At 47.6% G+C, this 21,412-nt stretch overlaps 1 protein-coding gene across 1 annotated transcript; it reads left to right on the plus strand.

Moving 5' to 3' along the window:
* The first annotated feature begins 1,433 nt into the window (after positions 1-1,433).
* On the plus strand, positions 1,434-18,871 carry LOC110507235 (immunoglobulin superfamily member 10). The gene is made up of 11 exons (XM_036965239.2): positions 1,434-1,620; positions 2,110-2,183; positions 2,676-2,922; positions 3,117-3,246; positions 4,759-5,149; positions 5,709-6,479; positions 6,836-8,737; positions 9,279-11,699; positions 12,082-12,985; positions 15,784-16,150; positions 16,272-18,871. The coding sequence occupies exons 3-11, from the start codon at positions 2,720-2,722 to the stop codon at positions 17,820-17,822; spliced, it is 8,640 nt and encodes a 2,879-aa protein (XP_036821134.2). The 5' UTR covers positions 1,434-1,620; positions 2,110-2,183; positions 2,676-2,719; the 3' UTR covers positions 17,823-18,871.
* The last annotated feature ends 2,541 nt before the right edge of the window (positions 18,872-21,412 follow it).

Genomic DNA, 21,412 nt, shown 5'->3' on the forward strand with positions numbered 1-21,412 from the left:
TCTCTCATCTCTCTCTCTCTCTCTCTGCTTTCTCTCCACTCTCTCTCTCTCTCTCTGCTTTCTCTCCACTCTCTCTCTCTCTCTCTGCTTTCTCTCACTCTCAGCTCTCTCTCTCTCCTTTCTCTCCACTCTCTCTCTCTCTCTCTCTGCTTTCTCTCCACTCTCTCTCTCTCTCTCTGCTTTCTCTCCACTCTCTCTCTCTCTCTCTGCTTTCTCTCCACTCTCTCTCTCTCTCTCTGCTTTCTCTCCACTCTCTCTCTCTCTCTCTGCTTTCTCTCCACTCTCTCTCTCTCTCTCTGCTTTCTCTCCACTCTCTCTCTCTCTCTGCTTTCTCTCACTCTCAGCTCTCTCTCTCTCTCTCTGCTTTCTCTCCACTCTCTCTCTCTCTCTCTCTGCTTTCTCTCCACTCTCCCTCTCTCTCTGCTTTCTCTCCACTCTCTCTCTCTCTCTCTGCTTTCTCTCCACTCTCTCTCTCTCTCTGCTTTCTCTCACTCTCAGCTCTCTCTCTCTCTGCTTTCTCTCCACTCTCTCTCTCTCTCTCTGCTTTCTCTCCACTCTCTCTCTCTCTCTGCTTTCTCTCACTCTCAGCTCTCTCTCTCTCTCTCTGCTTTCTCTCCACTCTCTCTCTCTCTCTCTCTGCTTTCTCTCCACTCTCTCTCTCTCTCTCTGCTTTCTCTCCACTCTCTCTCTCTCTCTCTGCTTTCTCTCCACTCTCTCTCTCTCTCTCTGCTTTCTCTCCACTCTCTCTCTCTCTCTCTGCTTTCTCTCCACTCGCTCTCTCTCTCTCTGCTTTCTCTCACTCTCAGCTCTCTCTCTCTCTCTCTGCTTTCTCTCCACTCTCTCTCTCTCTCTCTGCTTTCTCTCCACTCTCCCTCTCTCTCTGCTTTCTCTCACTCTCAGCTCTCTCTCTCTCTCTGCTTTCTCTCCACTCTCTCTCTCTCTCTCTGCTTTCTCTCCACTCTCTCTCTCTCTCTCTGCTTTCTCTCACTCTCAGCTCTCTCTCTCTCGCTGCTTTCTCTCCACTCTCTCTCTCTCGCTGCTCTTTTTGAATCTTTATCTTTAACTCTGCATTGTTGGGAAGAGCCTTTCACTATTAGCCTACGTCTGTTGTTTATGAAGCTTGTGACAAATAAAATATCATTTGTATGGCTCTGCGTGCAGTATGAAGGAAGTTAGTGGTAGTTTCGCGAGCCAATAATAACTAGCATTAGCACAATAACTGGAAGTCTATGGGTACAGTAGCAATACAAAGGGGAAGAGGGTAAAGTTGCCCCTAGACACTGGGTATTATTTTACAATTTCAGAATTTAGGGGGGGGGGGGGGGTACAGATCCTAGGGGGTACAGATGCTAGATCTGTACCTGGGGGAATCTTCGCCCCGGAATGAAGGAGGCTAAGGTGGGTGAGTGGGTGGGAGCTAGACATTAGCGCTCAGACCATTCCTTTGATTCTCACAACACTCCCAGCTCAGACATACAGGAGTAGTCTTGTAACGGAATGGCTTGCAACCTCTAGGATTTCCCCTACAATTGACGACTAGGATCTAACTCTATACCTAAAAAAGGGATTCATATGAGATCATTCCAGGATGTGGATTCATTTAGCCTTCCATTGACACAGGTACGTGTGGTAAAGTGTGGAGAACTTGTAATTGGATGACAGATGAGGCTATAGCGTCATTATAAACACAGTGTTTGAATTTCAATTATAAACACCCTATGGAACATGGTTAATATTAAATGTGTGTAGTTTGTTGTGTGCATCTGGAACATGTTTATGAATGGGGAAGAATAACTAACTGAAAACATGGAAAATGAACAACACGTTTTAACGTCAAGTCATGTTGCGTGGTTAAACTAGTTTAGCGCATAGGCTAATTTCATTTGAGGAGCAAGGTGTTATTTCCTCACCATGCACTCATAAAATGAGTCTCAGAGGTGAAGTGTTGATGAGGTTCAGGACAGGAGCCCAAATGAACTGTAGAATGGTGCGGAATTATTAGACTACTGCACTGCTGTAGGCTTTAGGCACAACTTCTCTCTGTCTGGGAAATGTGTTTGTTTTTTTAATGTGGAAATATTTTTCAACTGATATTACTTTGTGTTATAGAACCTTTGCTTTCAGAACCCTTTAGAAGGTCCATGCGGGTTCCTTTCATCTTGAAGAGAGTTTGGAGAAAAAAGGTATGGAGAGTTAGAATGTTATCTAAATTGATTTAGTGGATATGATGTAAAAAAAATATTTAAAAAATAAAAACATTTCCTGCTGATTCATTAGGATTTTGCTTTATATTTGCTAACTTAAAACTCGGTTCTTGCCATGCACACACACACACACACACACACACACACACACACACACACACACACACACACACACACACACACACACACACACACACACACACACAGACACAGGCACACACACACACACACACTGAATCTGTCTACCTCCTTTTTTTACTCTCTCTCTCTCTGTCTCTCTCTGTCTCTCTCTCTCTGTCTCTCTCTCTCTCTCTCTCTCTCTCTCTCTCTCTGTCTCTCTGTCTCTCTCTGTCTCTCTCTCTATCGATCTCTCTCTCTGTCTGTCTCTCTGTCTCTCTGTCTCTATCTCCATCTCCATCTCTCTCTATCTCTCTCTCTCTATATCTCTCTCTCTCTTTCTCTCTCTCTCAGATCTCTCTCTCTCTCCTGAGTGTGAAGCTCTCTCCCTCTCCAGAATGAGTGTGTGTGCCGACGTCCCCTCATACCTGCGGCGGTGGCTGCTGACTGCTGTGTTTATCTTGGCCACTCTGCTACCAGGAACCAGTGGCTGCCCCAAATCGTGCGCGTGCTACGTTCCCACCGAAGTGCACTGTACCTTCAGATATCTGACCGCAATACCAGGCCAGATCCAGACGGCTGTGGAAAGAATTAACCTAGGGTTAGAGTCAGACTCTCTCTCTCTCTACTCTCTCTCTGCTCTCTCTCCCTCCTTCTTGCTCCCTCCCGCTATCTTTCCCTCTCCCAGTCTGTTTTCTTACCCCTTATTAATGCACATACAGTAGATTTGAGTTATATTTTGAGCAATAGTAAATTATTCACAGCTATATTGTTTCCCTACTCTGTTCTCTGTAGGTATAACAGTATAACCGTATTGAGGGAGAATGATCTGTCTGGGTTGAAACACCTGGAGCTGCTGATGCTCCACAGCAACACCATCCACAGCATCGCTGACAGGGCCTTTCAAGACCTCAAGTCCTTACAGGTGAAGCATAAAGCACTGTCATAAAACACCTGTCGATGTACAGGTAACTGACAAAATATTGGAAACACTTGAGTAAATGAAGGATGCAAAGTATTTTTAGATCATGTGCTTCCACACAGGTGTGGTTCCTGAGTTAGTTAGCAATTATCGTCCCATCATGCTTAGGGTCATGATGGGAGTGGCGCAGCGCACAATTTGCCCAGCGTTGTCCAAGTTTGGCCGTCATTGTAAATAATCATATATATGTATATATAAAAAACAGCTAGGCAGGTCTTTTATTTTCGCCCTTAGTTTGGCTACCATGGTTATGCCCCCATAGGATGACAATTCCCCCATCCACAGGGTACAAGTGGTCACTGGATGGTTTGATATAAACCATATGACATGGCTGTCTCCATCACCAGATCTCAGCCCAACTGAACACTTATGGGAGATTCTGGAGCGGTGCCTGAGACAGCGTTTTTACACCACCATCAACCAAACACAAAATTATGAGCAGGCTTTTCCCAATCTAGTGGAGCTACAGAACCTTAACACATACAAGTTACTTCCTTACAGTAAACATCTTTCAAACAGCAACGCAAAGTGCAATTCTTCTTGGGAAAAGATTTTACTAGTCTTTGTCCGTGGTGTTAATATTATATTCCAGAACCATTTGTAGGCCCTGAGGGTTAGGGTTAGGGGGGATTTGGACTGCATCACTTTACAACTGTTACGCCTGCTCCCCCCCGGTGCTCGAGGGCGACACGCTCCCCCCCCCCCCCCGGTGCCCGAGGGCGACACGCTCCTCCCCCCCGGTGCTCGAGGGCGACGCGACACGCCCCCCCCCCACCCGGTGCTCGAGGGCGACATGCTCCCCCCCCCCCCCCCCGGTGCTCGAGGGCGACACGCTCTCCCTCCCCCCGGTGCTCGAGGGCGACACGCTCCCCCCCCCCCCCGGTGCTCGAGGGCGACACGCTCCCCCCCCCCCCCCCCCCGGTGCTCGAGGGCGACACGCTCCCCCCCCCCCCCCGGTGCTCGAGGGCGACACGCTCCCCAAACCCCCCCGGACACGCTCCCCAGCACTCCTGCCATCGTCATTACGCACACCTACCCTTCTCCTGCCACGGGCATCAGTGATTTATTGGCCTGGACTCACCTCTGTCATTACCTTCCCTATATCTGTCTGGTTCCCCCACTCTGTTCTCTGCTTCTACATTAATGTCCATCTGTCCTTATATACCCATGTGCTGACGCTGTTACTGTCTTGTTCCCTGTCTGTTCCGGATTAAATGTTTGACTCCCCATACCTGCTTCTCATCTCCGGCGTCGGTCCTTACAACAACTGCTTTAATTTACTCTTATTGAAAGAGTAAACAGCTGACTTCTGGAAGTGCTCCCAGACAGAATAATCTCTGGCCAGATGCTTTTATGACACTGCTTTTCTATTGAAGTGTTTCAAACAAGTTAGCAGTGGCTCGTTCTCCAGCGCTCTAGAGGCCTATTTGTGACTACAACTTAAGTTTTTTTCAGGTCCTGAAGATGAGCTACAACAGAGTGAAGGAGATCAACAAGGACATCTTCCAAGGCCTGGAGGGACTGGTACGACTCCACATGGACCACAACCGCATCGAATTCATCAACCCGGAGGCGTTCTACGGTCTCACCACATTACAGCTGGTCCACCTGGAGGGCAACCTGCTCCAGCAGCTCCACCCGGATACCTTCATCACGCTGAGGCACAGCCAAGTGTTCAAGGTGTCCTCCGTCAGGAACATCCACCTGTCTGATAACCTCCTCGCCAGCCTCCCCAAAGACGTCTTCACTGGCTGCTCTCAGCTGGAGAATGTCTATCTCCACGGCAACCCCTGGTCCTGCGACTGTCGCATGGCTTGGTTCCCAGAGTGGGCGGAGAGAAATTCAGGTAAAGATATAGTACATTTCTGTCTGCAACAATCTGAATGTTTCACTAAACTGAGTAGGCTCCCCAGTTCTGTTGCCAGTTACTATACACAACAATTTATCATAAATTTGAATAAACCAGGGAAGACCAGGGTACATCTGGTGGAATCTCTACATGCATGAATTTATACCATGAAACAGAGTGAAAAACGTTTATTTATTCAGTAAAGTGATGTTGCGTGGGACAACCTCCAACAGGAAAACCATGCTTGTCCAAAGAAGACAGATAAATCTTTCTTGGGGACAGATTGTTGGAAACACAGCTGTTTCACTTTTTTCAATCTCAGCATGACATATAGTACTTAAACTGACTAAAAGGTGGGAACAAAGGCTCCACTGTTTCATCAAATAATGACACAAGCAAATGTAAATACATCTCCAGACATTGATTATTTATTAATACCAACTGTGATTTAGAATAGTATCATAAACAACATTTTGAAGGAGTGTGAAAACATGGAAATTATTAAATCATGACATAAAAATGTAAATCTAAATTCAACGATGAACTTGTTTTTCAGCTGTGCTGAAATGTAAGCGAGACAGGAAGTTTGCCAGAGGTCAGGCCTGCCCCATCTGTGAGACCCCCGCTCCCTCTAGAGGCAAGAGCCTAACCCAGCTTCCCCGTGATGCCTTCACCTGTACCAAGCCCTGGATCCACCCCCATCTGAAACAGAGGAACGTCAGCCTGGACGAGGGGGATTACACCCCTGTCTCGCCCCGGGACTTCATCGCTCCCATTGGATCTCTGCAGATGAATCTGACAGCTCAGTTCCACAATGACGCTAGCCTTACCTGCACAGTCCAGAGACCATCAGCCATGGAGAACCTGACTCTAACCCAGGTTGAGGAGGGGGAGAAGAACGTGACCATGCTCTCCACCACCATCTCTACATGGCTGGTTTGTAATATTGACTATGAGCACATCCAACAGCTCTGGCGCATCCTGGCTACGTACAGTGACGTTCCCATGAGGCTAGAGAGAGGGTTGATGCTCTCCAGGACCCCAGACATGATCTACAAGTACACCCAGATCAGACCAAAGGAGGGACATGACGAAATCCACACAGACATTGAGGCTGAGATTAAGGCTTCACCCGCGTGGATGATGCAAGGAGAGGTCAACTTTCAGCTGGACCGCACTACGACCACATTCTCCACCTTGCACATTAAGTACAGGTCAGTGGTCAACCTGCGTGTGGAGAACAAGGTGTCACAGAGGAGGGACCGTTACAGCTGGACCATCATCAAACGAGACAACCAGACCCAGACTGAGCACTCTGTCCTCATAGGTGGGGTCCTACAGTACACAATGTGTCGTGGATGGGTAGAAATGTGCCCATATAATATATATATTTATTATTTATTTACCTTTATTTAACCAGGCAAGTCAGTTAAGAACAAATACTTATTTTCAATGACGGCCTAGGAACAGTGGGTTAACTGCCTGTTCAGGGGCAGAACGACAGATTTGTACCTTGTCAGCTCGGGGGTTTGAACTAGTCCAATGCGCTAACCACTAGGCTACCCTGCCGCCCCATATACTGTAACATACTTTCAAGAGCAACAATATAGCAATGTGCATTTGATTTAAAAAAAAAAATAATAATAATAATAATATTGATGTGATTCTTGTTGTGATTTTAAGGTGGGGTGGTGGAGCTCAACTGCAAGACCTTTGGGGAACCAAAACCCTCTGTAGAGTGGATCTTATCGGACGGCAGTAAGGTGCGGGCACCCTACTCCAGCGAAGACCGCAGGATAGTGATCACCGCTGATGGCAGGCTGACCCTGAGAGGAACAGACACCTCAGACACTGGGCTTTACCGCTGCATCGCCACTAACTACCTGGACGCAGACGTGCTCAGCTTCCGGGTCACCGTGCTGTCTCCCGATGTGGAGGAGGAGGAGGTCAACGGGGTCAAGCTCTCACGGCCACTGGGCCAGAGCCTGGTTCTAGACTGTGGGTCTGCAGGCAACCCTGAGGCCTCGATCCAGTGGATTCTACCTGACCACACAGTGCTGGATAAATCCTATGGGAACAGGAAGCTCTACAGGAATGGGACTCTAGGAATAAAAGATCTGACCTCCAGAGACCGGGGATTTTACAGGTGTCTCAATGCTAACTACTTGGGGGTGGACCTGTTGACGTCCCAAGTGACAGTCACTGGGGAGGGGTCCAGGAAGGTGACAGTGGTGGATAGAGAGGGGTCAGGGGTGGAGGCTTTGGTTGAGGTTGATGGGGCAATAGAGGAGAGGGAGGATTCCCACAGTGAGGTCCCTTCCTCCAGCCCCTCTGACAGAACTATCCAGGAGTCCAGGACCATCACATCAGACAGGCCCTACCCCAGACTCAGGTCTTCCTCTCAGGGCAGAGGATCAGCGGGCTCTTGGGGGAGAAGGAGGAGCCCAGCCAGCAGCAGGCGCATATGGAGCAACAGGAGGGTATTTGATCAAGCCTCCAGGAAAGTAGACCTCCAGAGATTTGCAGAGTTCATGAAGAAGGCCCAAGGTGGTTCAACAACAAAGACAAAGAGTGTGAAAGAAAAAGGAGATTCAGAGCCTGACATGTCTGGGGACCGGGATGCTGGATCTGGGGAGGGTCTGTCTCATGAAGACGGACTCATTGTTTTACCAAGCAGCGTCATGCCAACCACAGATTCTCCAGATGAAAGTATGATGGGTGTAACTGCAAGCATAGAGATTTTAAACAATCAGAATAATGTCATGGCAACCACCGACAAAAGTGAAACCAGTGTCATGAGAACCATGGAGATCCCAAATGACAGTCGGACTAGTTTCACTGTAACAACAGAAAATACTGACAGAGTGACAACAGTGACGACTGATTCATACACCCGGTCAGACGCCACACCCATCGAGTCCACATTCACCCACAGCAGCCACAGCACAGGAAGTATCAATGAAACTCAAGGTGAGGCCGTCTTTCAATACAGCCCCAGAATTAGTGGGTCTAGTGGTGAGTCGTACTCTTTGGAGAGGAACACGACAGTACCTCTGAGACAACTCGTCACGCTCCTCCCTGCCGTGACCAACACCACAGACGAGACACAGATCCTGTTCTCCAGAGAAACACCTGCAGAACCAGATACCTCCACCGGGGCGGCGCTATCGCTCCTCACCGACCCCAATGTCACCCCCATGATGGACAGTCCCAGATCACCCAACAGAGAGCCTGAGATCCACACAGCCACTGACCCAGACAGCCAGACCACCTTCACCGCAGTCACCACCACAGAGAGAGAGCAGGATGAGATCACCTTCCACACCACCCAGAAGATCAAGTCCCCCCGTCTGCCTGCAGGCTCCACCATCATCTCCCGCCAGCAGATCCATATCATCCCTCCTATGAAGGGCAGAGGAGGAGGAAGAGGAGGGGGCCGGAGGAGGAACTTCCCTGGCAGGAGGAGGTTCATCAAGCCCAACCGGATCACAGACATCCAGTCCATCCTGAACAAACTCAAACAGCCTAACATTGTGAAGAAGCAGGGCAGCAGCACAGTACCCTACACTATGGAGCTGACCACGGGTAAGTTATGTCATGTTGTTGAAATATGTACTGTAGTTTCTTGTCTTTGATGTTGACATTATCTTTGTTGAGACTTGAGCCATGAGGAAGAGCCAAAAGATGATGATGATGATGAGGATAGCCATGATGATGATGATGATGATGATGGTGATGATAGCCATGATGATGATGATGATGATGATGATGGTGATGATAGCCATGATGATGATGATGATGATAGCCATGATGATGATGATGATGATGATAGTGATGATAACCATGATGATGATGATGATGATAGTGATGATAACCATGATGATGATGATAGTGATGATAGCCATGATGCTGATGATGATGATAGCCATGATGAGGATGATGATGATAGCCATGATGATGGTGATGATAGCCATGATGATGATGATGCTGATGATGATGGCGATGATAGCCATGATGATGATGATGATGTTGATGAGGATGATAGCCATGATGATGATGATAGTGATGATAGCCATGATGATGATGGTGATGCTGATGATGATTGTTATTGTTGTTGCTTTTTCAGACTGCGACTGTGATGAAGATGAGAAGAAGATAGGTGGTCAGCGGGTCGTCACACCAACAACATCTCCTAAATCTCTCAACGTCCCTAGCTCCTCTCTAGGAAGAACAGAGAGACCGACCACCACATACTCAACAGAATCCCCCACCACAACCACCCAGCCCACCTCCACTCACTCTCAGTCCCCCACCACCACCCAGCCCACCTCCACTCACTCTCAGTCCCCCACCACCACCCAGCCCACCTCCACTCACTCTCAGTCCCCCTCCACCACCCAGCCCACTTCCTCTCACTCTCAGTCCAGAGGTGAGGTATCCAGCAGCTACATGACCTCCACTAATGCCCCAGAGTCTGACCCAACACACAACCCTATGACGAGCACAACAGATGAACCAACAACCTCCACCATCACAACCACAATTGCCTCCAAGCTCGTCCGTGGTAAGATCATCTGGGGCAAGCTGTTTGGGAACAGGGACAGGCAGAGGGAAATAGGCAACAGACTACGTAAACCAAGCAGGCCCTCAACCACCCCAGAGGGCTCAACAATAGTCCAACCAACCACCCCCACAACTACAACCACAAACGCACTTCCCACCCAGCGGTCTCTGGCTGAACCTGTGACCGAGTCACCGTCTAGAGCAGGTAAACACAGAGAGACCCCAGAAATCTCATCAGACGATGACTATGGAGATTCATTGCCTGACTCTGAGGCCTCGACCACACCTCAGCCTGGCACTAGCCGTGGAACTACAACCCCAGCCTGGCACTGCGGGTACTCCCCCACCACAGAGTCTTCCCCAGACACCCAGACCATCGCCTCCCCACCTGCCCCAAGAAAAGACACAGATGAGGCCTCGTCCTCTGTGTCTGAATCTGGAGGGTCAGCGGGGTACCTATCCCGTAGATTTGGGGGAAACCGGAGACCAAATGGCGGGTCAGGGGGGTACCTATCCCGTAGATTTGGGGGAAACCGGAGGCCAAATGGAGGGTTAGGGGGCAGGAGGCCTTTCAGGGGCAGGAGGCCTTTAAAAAAAAACATAACAACTACGGAAGCCCCCAGCACCACCATAGAATCAACAGAGCCTTCAACCACCATGGAGACCACCATGGAGACCACCACATATCCCACAGAAACCACCATGGAAACCACCATGGAGACCACCATGGAGACCACCACATATCCCATAGAAACCACCATGGAAACCACCATGGAGACCACCATGGAGACCACCACATATCCCATAGAAACCACCATGGAGACCACCACATATCCCGTAGAAGCCACTATGGAAACCACCATGGAGACCACCACATATCCCACAGAAACCATAATGGAGACCACCACATATCCCACAGAAACCACCATGGAGACCACCATGGAGACCACCACATATCCCTTAGAAACCACCATGGAGACCACCACATCTCCCACAGAAACTACCATGGAGACCACCATGGAGACCACCACATATCCCACAGAAACCACCATGGAGACCACCATGGAGACCACCATGGAGACCACCACATCTCCCACAGAAACCATAATGGAAACCACCACATATCCCATAGAAACCAGTATGGAAACCACCATGGAGACCACCACATATTCCACAGAAACCAGTATGGAGACCACCATGGAGACCACCACATATCCCACAGAAACTACCATGGAAACCACCGTGGAGACCACCACATATCCCACACATACCGTCTCCGTCTCCAACCCCCTGTACAAGCCGTCCAGAGAATCAGATAGGTCTGCAGTGACTGTGTCCACTGACATGACCTCCGTGGGAGAAACCACCACAGACTCCGACTCATACGATAATGAGAACTGGACAGATGAGATGAAGTACTCCACTAACCGTCCACGAGCCTACACTTCCACCACCAGGCCCAGAATGACCTCTACCACAACTTATCCAACCACCACCTCAAGGCCTTACACTACATCATCAACGCGCGTCCAGACTAACATAGACCCCATCAGAGTGAACACTAACATCAGGCTCCCGTCAGGGAGAGACAGCCGTTACCAAATCACACAGAGACCCATGATCAGGAGAACCAGGCCCAAGGTGTCCAGTAACAGGGCCAGCAGTGGCCCAGACAAGACCCTGACCTTTGACACACTGACTATTCTGGAAGCAGAGCAGGGGCACGCCAAAGCCCCCTATAGCAGCAAGGACATAGACGATGCCATCTCCAACGCCTATACCCACATCACCGGCTATGATACGACAACAGCTAACATTGTGGGCTTTGAGCGGTCCACCAAGGACATGCTCACCAAGCCCAGGATCGTGGGAGGCAACGCTGCCAGCTTCACTGTCCTGTCCAACTCAGACGCCTTCCTGCCCTGTGAGGCCGCGGGCAGCCCTGAACCCACTATCAGCTGGAAACGCTTCTCTTCAAGCACTGGTATGGAAAATAACAGGATATAGATATTAAGAATGTTATAAAGCTACTTTGGAATGAAGCTATAATGTATGTTCATTTATATATTCTCTCTCGCTCCCGCCATCTCTTTCCATCTCTTTCTCTCTCTCTCTCCATATCTCTCTCCATATCTCTCTCCATATCTCTCTCCATCTCTATTTCTCCCATATCTCTCTTTCTTTCCATCTTTCTCTTTTTCCATCTCTCTCTCTCTCTCTATTCCTCTCGCTCATCTTTCTCTCCATATCTCTCTCTCCATCTGTTTTTCTCCCCATATCTCTCTTTTTCTCCATCTCTCTCTTTTTCCAACTCTTTTCCTCTCTATCCCATTGTCCCTCTTCCTCCCTCTCTCGCTCCCTTTCAGGAAGCACAATGACCATCAACGGCAAGATGAGCAAGTTTGAAGTGTTCCCGAACGGCACTCTATCCATCCAGAACGCAAACATCAAAGACCGTGGTCAATACCTCTGCCTGGCTGAGAACGATCAGGGGTCGGACAAGCTCCTGGTCACCCTGTCCGTAGTGGCCTACCCCTCACGCATCCTGGAGCCCAAGGTACGGGAGATCAAATCCCACTCTGGGAAGACAGTGGAGATGAAGTGCAAGGTGGAGGGCCGCCCCACCCCTCTGGTCTCCTGGATCCTGGCCAACCGCACCCAAGTCAGGGGCCACAACTCGGACCCCAGAGTGTCAGTGACCCCAGAGGGCACTCTGCTCATCAAGCAGGTGTCTGTGTTTGACCGGGGCCACTACAAGTGTATCGCCAGTAACCCAGCAGGAGCCGACACTGCCACTGTCAGACTGCAGGTGGTGGCAGCACCTCCTGGTATCCTGGAGGCCAAACGACAGCAGGTCCAGACTGGTGTGGGTCAGAGCCTGTGGTTACCCTGTACCGCTCAGGGCAGCCCCCAGCCCACCGTGCACTGGGTCCTCTATGATGGAACGGCAGTGCGGCCCCTGAAGCCCTCTGTGGACCCCAGGGTGTCTGTGTCCACTAACGGGACGCTCCACCTGACCAATACGGCCGCCACGGACAGTGGGAAGTACGAGTGCATCGTCACCAGCTCTACAGGGTCGGAGCGCAGGGTGGTGACGCTCACTGTGGAGAAGAAGAAGGAGATGGCTCCTGAGATCGTGGAGGCGTCACACCGCAGGACAGAGCTGGCGTATGGGGACCAGCTGAGGCTGAACTGCTCTGCCACCGGGGACCCCAAACCCAGGATTATCTGGAGACTACCGTCCAAGGCTGTGGTGGACCAGTGGCACAGGTAATGATTACTTAGTCTGTATTACACACGTAATCACACAGACTATCCTGAGACGTACACAGGCACAATCGCACGCCAGCAGATAAACATGCACACACACTGAAAGGTATCCAGGTTTTCTGTGCTACAACACAGCTGTTTAAAAACACCAAAAGATATATTATTGTAACTTCTCCTCAAATGATTTACTTGTGTTTCCAGTGCAGAGAGCTTCGACTGGGGTTCTCCAGCGAGAGGTATTGTGCCTCTCCAGTATAAGGTTGAGTTAGCACTCAGCACCTAAAACCTTGAAGTTTGAAAATTTACAGAAACGTGGATGGAAAACAGAGAAAATAAAGACAGACTGAAACACATAATGTAAAAACTGCTCTGTTACACTGTACAGTATCTCTGTTTTCATTTGAAACTTCTGGTTTACGGTTTCCATTTTCCCCTCATTTTCAGCTTCCTGCATTGCCCCTCAGTGTGCTACCCCTCACATAGGGAATAATGGTGTTTAATGTTTCTATATTAGTCAGATTAGTCGATCCCCTTGTGTTTAACATCAGGAGAGAAGGTAAATAAGATGCTTGAGCTCCTTGAGCGTGTGGATTTAAGGTATAACCGATCCGATAGCTCAACGGACAGGGTATTATCATGATTAATGTAATCTAGAAGAAACTGGAGCTGCATGTGAAAGTCCTTTAGATCTGAAAATCTAAAGTATCAATTGGAAGGAAAAGGATGTTTGGCTCGCTTTTGTCTGAGTGTGTTTATAATTAACAGTGGACTTTGTTTTCCAAAGAATAGCGTGCCAGTGTTCATGTCCTCTAAGACTGATGTTGTGGTGACAATAATATTTCAATTTATACAGGCAATTTTTTTTATTCGTTTCAGTACCAACATTTCAACAGTCACGCAAGCGGGCTTACATGTTTGGACCTATCCAGGAAATGGTTTCCTTTGTATTGACATTCAGACGACTCCGCTAATGATCATTAGCATGAACTAAACATCTGATCTACAGCTGCATGTTAATTAATGAGCAGGGATCTCTCCAAGGACAACAAGGTACACTGTTGCCTTCCACTGAGCCCATAACATGTCATCTCATGACAAGCCTTAGCATGCTGTTAAACCCAATGAACATGACCCGGTTGAATGACCTTCGTCAGCCTCTTAATGTTTTCTCCATTAGCAGTGGTTCTTAAAAGCTGGTGAAAACCTGAGACCAGAATAACTGAGGGGGTTATTTTCCAAAATAACAATCGAAGACGACGGCATTTAGACTGGATATCAACGTGAACAAGTTTTTATTTTATTTGAGCAAGGACCCCGTCAGAGTTCTTTAAAGAGGAACTTGAGAGAACCAGAAGAACATTGGCATGCTGGTGGAGGACTTTATATTGCTCCTAATAATGTAGTTGACATTCTGCCATGTATCCTCTCTGCATGCAACCACTGAAAATAGAGCTTGTACATATTTCGTGACAGAGACTTATGTAGAACATTGACCCAAAATATACCCCACAACACTTATTTTGTGAATGTAACAGTAAAAAAAAAAGGCATTTTATAATGGTTTGATTCACTGGTCATTGAATCGTTATTCCCCCCACCACCTCCTATTTCATTAGCTAAATGGTTTCATTCACTGGTCAGTTCATTTAATCGTCACCCCCCCCCCCCCCCCCCCCTATTTTATAAGCTAAATGGTTTGATTCACTGGTCAGTTCATTGAATTGTTATCCCCCCCTACTTCATTAGCTAAATGGTTTGATTCACTGGTCATTTCATTGAATAATTATTTACCCCCCCCCCCCCCCCCCCTATTTCATTAGCGAAATGGTTTGATTCACCGGTCAGTTCATTGGATCGTTGCCCCCCCCCCCCCTCCCCCCTATTTCATTAGCTGAATGGTTTGATTCATTGTTCAGTCCATTGAATCATTCTTTCCCACCTATTTCATTAGCTAAATGGTTTGATTCACTGGTCAGTTCATTGAATCATTCTTTCATACCTATTTCATTAGCTGAATGGTTTGATTCACTGGTCAGTTCATTGAATCATTCTTTCCCACCCATTTCATTAGCAGTATTTTGTAAATAATGACACTTAGTGGAATGCTTTCCTCCTCCCTGAGTTTCTTGTTTGATTTAAACTGTTATGGTGGCTGTCTTGGGAACCCTGGCAAGTTTTCTATTAGTGCTTTATTACTGTCTGCAACTGTAGTAGGATTCGGAACAAACCATTATTGTGAGTCATTGCCAACGGCCTTGAGAAAAGACAGACCCAGGTGAAATACACATGTGCTGATCTGCTGTAAGCCTGTCTGGCCCTGTAAGAATGGCATCACTCTGTCCCTCCATCCCCCTGTCTCTGTGTGTCAGTTCCATGAGCACGGGCCCTACCTAGTGGACAGTCTGTGGGGTGTAGCAGGCACACCATTCAACGTATGTTTGTTTTGTAAATGGAGATGGATGGAAGTACCAAGCAGGAGGAGAAGTCATTAGACGCTGTTCACGTGATGACAAGACTGCTTGCTTGTCATCACGTGTTCCAATTAAAACAGAAAATATATTCCCCAGTAGTCTAAACCCTACATGGCCTATTGTACATCTGCATAATGTTTTAACATGGAACATGTTATTGTAAAATTAAACATAAGAAATGGAATCTTTGAAAATGTTTTAAAGCGTTGAAAATCAAAACGATATTATATGTAAAAAAAAGAATGGCATTGTTTCTTTCCACTGCTTTATCGGTTATGTGTCGGTATCTTCAAATGACGACAATAACTCTTTTTATCTCTTTATCAGGATGGGAAACCGAATCCAGGTCCTGGACAACGGCACCTTGGTCATGGACTCTGTGAGTGACAAGGATGCCGGGGACTACCTGTGTGTGGCGCGCAGCAAGGTGGGAGACGACCTCCAGCTCATGAAGGTCACTGTGTCCATGAAGCCAGCCAAGATCGAGCCCAAGATGTACGGCAAGAAGCAGGTCCCCTACGGCAACGACCTGAAGGTGGACTGTAAGGCATCTGGAACCCCGGAGCCAGAGATCTCCTGGGGCCTGCCGGACGGCACCATGGTCAACAGCGCCCTGCAGTCAGACAGCAGCAGTGGAGGGGGACGCGTACGGCGATACATCCTGTTTGAAAATGGCACACTCTATCTTAATCAGGTGTGCAATCTTACATTGGCCTTCTACTCTATAGAAATAATGGGCAGTATTCATTGGTCAACTCAATGTGACTAATTGTAGTCCTTTGACTCTGAACTGCTGGTGTTGTGTCTGTCTATAGGTGGGCATGGCGGAAGAGGGAGACTACACATGCTACGCCGAGAACCAGTTGGGCAAGGATGAGATGCACGTCCACATCACTGTGGTGACGGCAGCGCCACGGATACGTACGCCCAGCCGGACCTACGCCCAGGTGAAGCCTGGAGGCAAAATCCGCTTTGACTGCGAAGCTACGGGCGAGCCCAAGCCCAAAATCCTGTGGATGCTCCCTACTAACGACATGATTGCAGCCTCCAACGAACGCTATCTGATGCACATCAACGGCTCCCTAGACATCCAGGATGTTAAGCTGGTGGATGCTGGGGAGTACGTGTGCATGGCTCGCAACACCGCCGGGGATGACAGCAAAGTTTACAAGATAGATATCGATGGCAACCCTCCGGTGATCAACGGCAACTCCCAGAACAGGATCGTAGTGAAAGACACGGCCACCAAATACTCCAGGAAGTTCATAGACTGCAAGGCCACTGGAGACCCGCTTCCCAAGATCACCTGGATCATGCCGGATAACATCTTCCTGAACGCTCCGTACTTCGGCAGCAGGATCAACGTCCATCACAATGGAACTCTCGAGTTCCGGAACGTCCGTCCGACGGACATGGCGGAGTTCGTCTGCATGGCGAGGAATGACGGCGGAGAGGCAGTGATGGTGGTACATCTGGAGGTCACTGACATGCTCCGAAGGCCTATCTTCAAGAACCCCTTCAACGAGAGAGTAATGACCCGTATGGGGAAGACCACAGTCATGAACTGTTCTGCATATGGTCACCCAACACCAGAGATCATCTGGCTGCTACCCAACGGAACCCGCTTCACCGGGGGCTCCAACCGGGGCTCACGCCAACACCTAGGCAACGACGGAACCTTCGTCATCTACAACCCCAGCAAGGAGGACGCTGGGAAGTACCGCTGTGCCGCAAAGAACTCAGTGGGCTACATTGAGAAGCTGATAGTTCTGGAGGTGGGCCAGAAGCCATTAATCCTCACCAGGCCCAGAGGGATCATACGCAGTGTGTCTGGGGACCCTCTGTTCCTTCACTGCCTGGCTGATGGCAGCCCCAGACCCCGGATATACTGGACCATCCCTGGAGGCCACACCCTGGCCAGACCGCAGTTCCATGGGCGCCACCAGCTGATGGAGAATGGGACCCTGGTTGTCAAGGACACCACCCTCCACGATCGGGGAAACTATGTGTGTCAGGCGTCGAATGACGCTGGCGAGGCTGTTCTCACAGTGCCAGTCATCATCATCGCCTACCCTCCCCGCATCTCCACGGGACCCCCTCCCACCGTGACAGCGATGGCGGCGGCGCCCATACAGCTCAACTGTGCTGCCATCGGGATCCCAAAGCCAGAGATTACCTGGGAGCTGCCTGACCGCTCTGTGCTCTCCACGGCGGGAAAAGGGCGGCCCACGGGCAGCGAGCTGCTCCACCCTCAGGGCACGCTGATCATCCAGAGACCCACCACAGCAGATTCTGGCACCTACAAGTGCCTGGCCAAAAACCACCTGGGTACGGACTCACGGGTCACGTATGTACGTGTGCTGTGAGCACCAGCGCTGACTAAAGGGGAATATAGAATCCCTGGACTATAAACTCTTAACAGACACGGTAACTTCACAGTGTTTCTTATGATGTAAAATGTCAGGAAAGACTAATTTCCACATGCGGACTTGTGAGGAGCGGGGTATGTGGAATAGTTTGATCACGGTACAGCTCACATCAATCAACCAAGTAGCACAACGGGATTATTAAGAGAAGGAGGAGGGAATGGAGGAGGGGACGGAGGAGGGGACGGAGGAGGGAGCGAGGAAAAATAGAAGCTGTACAGAGGAGGGTCTGTTCTTTGCCAGGAAAGTTGTGACTAGCGAGGTGTTATTCTTATTATAACAGAGTCAGAGGTCTGGAAACGCACGGTTGGTTCTCATTTGAGGTGTTTTTAAAAAGGGGCTGGAAGGTGGGTCTTACAGTGAGGCTACTTGTTGAGTGTTTTGACCAGACACTTTACTATTACAGCCTGTGGGGAGAGCGGAAGAGAGAAACTCACTATATTCCCTCTGGACACTTCCTCAATGTTTATTTTTGGGAGTTTTGGTCATGACTCATTTGCTGCAATGACAGAAACATTCTATTATCAGAATGTTTCTGACTATTTTGCTTGTCAAGACACATTTCATATTTCTTGTGAATAAATCTTTATTAACAGGCAGTATATTTTAATGAATTCTGCCAAATATACATTTTTAATATACATTTTACACTGGATTATCATACAGTTTTTCAAAACAAATTTCTCACATTTCTAACTGTTTATATTTTTTAATTAGCATTGTTAGTTTGTCATGTTGTTGTCTTATCTTCCCCCTCTCGTGGTTTGACAGTGCTTGTATCAATACAAATGCAGGAGTTTGATTGGTGTTAATAGCGACTTTTATGGAGGTGAAAGTATCACCTGTACAGTATTCAGTGGCGTCGTATGAACTGTCACTGAAAGTAAATGCATTATTGGTTTTATGTAATAATATTCCTTTTGTAACTATCATCTACTTTGTGAATCAATGGTACGCGGGAGATGAAATTAAACCAAAGATGGAATGTTTTTCTTGTACTGTATTTTGTCCTGTTTTGACAATGTGAAGCTAATTGAGCTGACTTAGGCAAGGTGGCTGAATGGATTTGTTTTGAGCAACCTGGTCTCAGAGCGTTTCGTAATATTATGTACGTAAATCTGAAACACTCCATTTAGTATGATATGTTAAGTTTCGTATGTTATGTATTAATTTGGGGTTCTCCATCACCCATTTTGTATGATATGTCACCAATTACAATTCGTATTATATGTTACGAATTAGCAAAAAGGTACAATGTATTAAGAATTTTCGAACTTACTACATATTACGGATTTGCAAAACCTATTATATGTTACGAACTAAAGCTAGGTGACTAAAGTTAGCTTGCAAATGTTAGCTAGGCATTAGGGTTTGACTTAAGGTTGGGGGGAAAGATTTGATAAAAGGGTTAAGGGTAGGGTCAGGGGAAGGGTTAGCCAACATGCTAAGTAGCTAAAAAATAGTAAGTAGTTGAAAAGTTCTGTTTTTTTGTTGTTGTTATTTACGAATAGCCAGGGGAACACTCAACACTGACATAATTTACAAGCGAAGCATTTGTATTTAGTGAGTCCGCCAGATCAGAGGCAGTAGGGATGACCAGGGATGTTCTCTTGATGCGCTCATGAACTGCCCAATTCTCCTGTCCTGCTAAGCATTACAAATATAACAAATACTTTTGGGTGTCTGGGAAAACGTATGGAATAAAATGTAAAACATTTTCTTTAGGAATGTAGTGGAGTAAAAGTAAAAGTTGTCAAAAATATAAATAGTAAAGTAAAGTACAGACACCCAAAAAAACTACTTAAGTAGTACTTTAAAGTATTTTTACTTGTACTGGTCTGAGGGCACAGCTGGATTTCTTATAAGCATCCGAATTAGTGTCCCACTCTTTGAAAGTGGCAACTTTAGCCTTTAGCTCGGTGCAGATATGTACGTATGGTCACTGTGGGGACGATGTCGTCATTGCACTAATTGATGAAGCCGGTGACTGAGGTGGTATACTCCTCAATGCCATTGGATGAACCCCGGAACCCCATCTGTGCTAGCAAAACAGTCCTGTAGCATAGCATCGTCTGACTACGTCCGTATTGAGCAAGTCTCTGGTACTTTCTGCTTTAGTTTTAGCTTGTAAGCAGGAATCAGGAGGATAGAATTATGGTCAGATTTGCCAAATGGAGGGCGAGGGAGAGCTTTGTATGCGTCTCTGTGGGTGGAGTAAAGGTGGTCGAGAGTGTTTTTTCCTCTGGTTGCGCATGTGACGTGGTAGAAATGAGGTGAAACTGATTTAAGTTTGCCTGCATTAAAGTCCCCGGCCACTAGGAGCGCTGCTTCTGGATGAGCATTTTCTTGTTTGCTTAGGGCTTTATACAGCTTGTTGAGTGCGGTATTAGTGCCAGCATCAGTTTTGTGAACTCTCTTGGTAGATAGCGTGGTCTACAGTTTATCATGAAGTACTCTACCTCAGGCAAGAAATAACTCAAGACTTATTTAATATTAGACATCTCGCACCAGATAGACACACACCCCCGCCCTGCGTCTTACCCGTAGCTGTTCTGTCCTGCCGATACACGGAAAACCAAGCCATCTCTATATTATTCACGTCCTCGTTCCATCCACGATATCCACGACTCGGTATAATAATATATTACAGTTTTTAATGTCCCGTTGGTAGGATAGTCTCGTCCGAAGATCATCCAGTTCGTTTTCCGGTGGTTGGCCAAAAGAACCGATGGTAGTGGTGATTGACTCACTTGCCTACGAATCCAAACAAGGCACCCCAACCTTCACCCTCTGTATCTCTGCCTTTTCTTCACACTAATGACAGGGATATGGGCCTGTCAAAGCAGTATATCCTTCGCCTCTTAAGAATCTAGGGGGCACTATTTTCATTTTTGGAAAAATAACGTTCCCAAAGTAAACAGGCTATTTTGTCAGGACAAGATGGTAGAATATGCATATAATTGACAGCTTAGGATAGAAAACACTCTAAAGTTTCCAAAACTGTAAAAATATTGTCTGTGAGTTTAACAGAACTGATATTGCAGGCGAAAGCCTGAGAAAAATCCAATCAGGAAGGGACTCTTATTTAGAAAGCTGTGCGTGTCTATGCGTCCCTATTGAGCAGTGAATGATATATCAACCAGATTCCTTTTTATATGGCTTCCCTAATGAGTCTAGTGTCACAATACATAGTTTCAGGCTTTTATTTTGAAAAACGAGCCTGAACGTCAACATTGCGTCAGTGGTCAGCTGGAGTCTCTCAGAGTGTTGTGCGTAAGAGACAAATGCGGCCATTGTTTTTCTCTTTCCTACTAAGAAGCCACCTGTCCTGGCGGATATATTATCGAATAGATATTTGAAAAACACCTTGAGGATTGATTATAAACAACGTTTGCCATGTTTCTGTCGATATTATGGAGCTAATTTTGAATATTTTTTGGCGTTGTCGTGACTGCAATTTCCGGTCGAATTCTCAGCCAAACATGAAGAACTAATGGAGTTATTTCGGATACAAAAATAATATTTCTGGA

Source organism: Oncorhynchus mykiss, chromosome 27, assembly GCF_057628025.1.
Source record: "Oncorhynchus mykiss isolate SJ-2025 chromosome 27, ASM5762802v1, whole genome shotgun sequence".
Classification (NCBI taxonomy): domain Eukaryota; kingdom Metazoa; phylum Chordata; class Actinopteri; order Salmoniformes; family Salmonidae; genus Oncorhynchus; species Oncorhynchus mykiss.

Bases quoted from the DNA above. Each gene is read 5' to 3' on its own strand.
- LOC110507235 (XM_036965239.2), top strand. From the start codon at position 2,720: ATGAGTGTGTGTGCCGACGTCCCCTCATACCTGCGGCGGTGGCTGCTG. The intron at 2,923-3,116 runs GTTAGAGTCAGA...TGTTCTCTGTAG, and splicing joins GTGGAAAGAATTAACCTAGG to GTATAACAGTATAACCGTAT. The intron at 8,738-9,278 runs GTAAGTTATGTC...TTGCTTTTTCAG, and splicing joins CACTATGGAGCTGACCACGG to ACTGCGACTGTGATGAAGAT.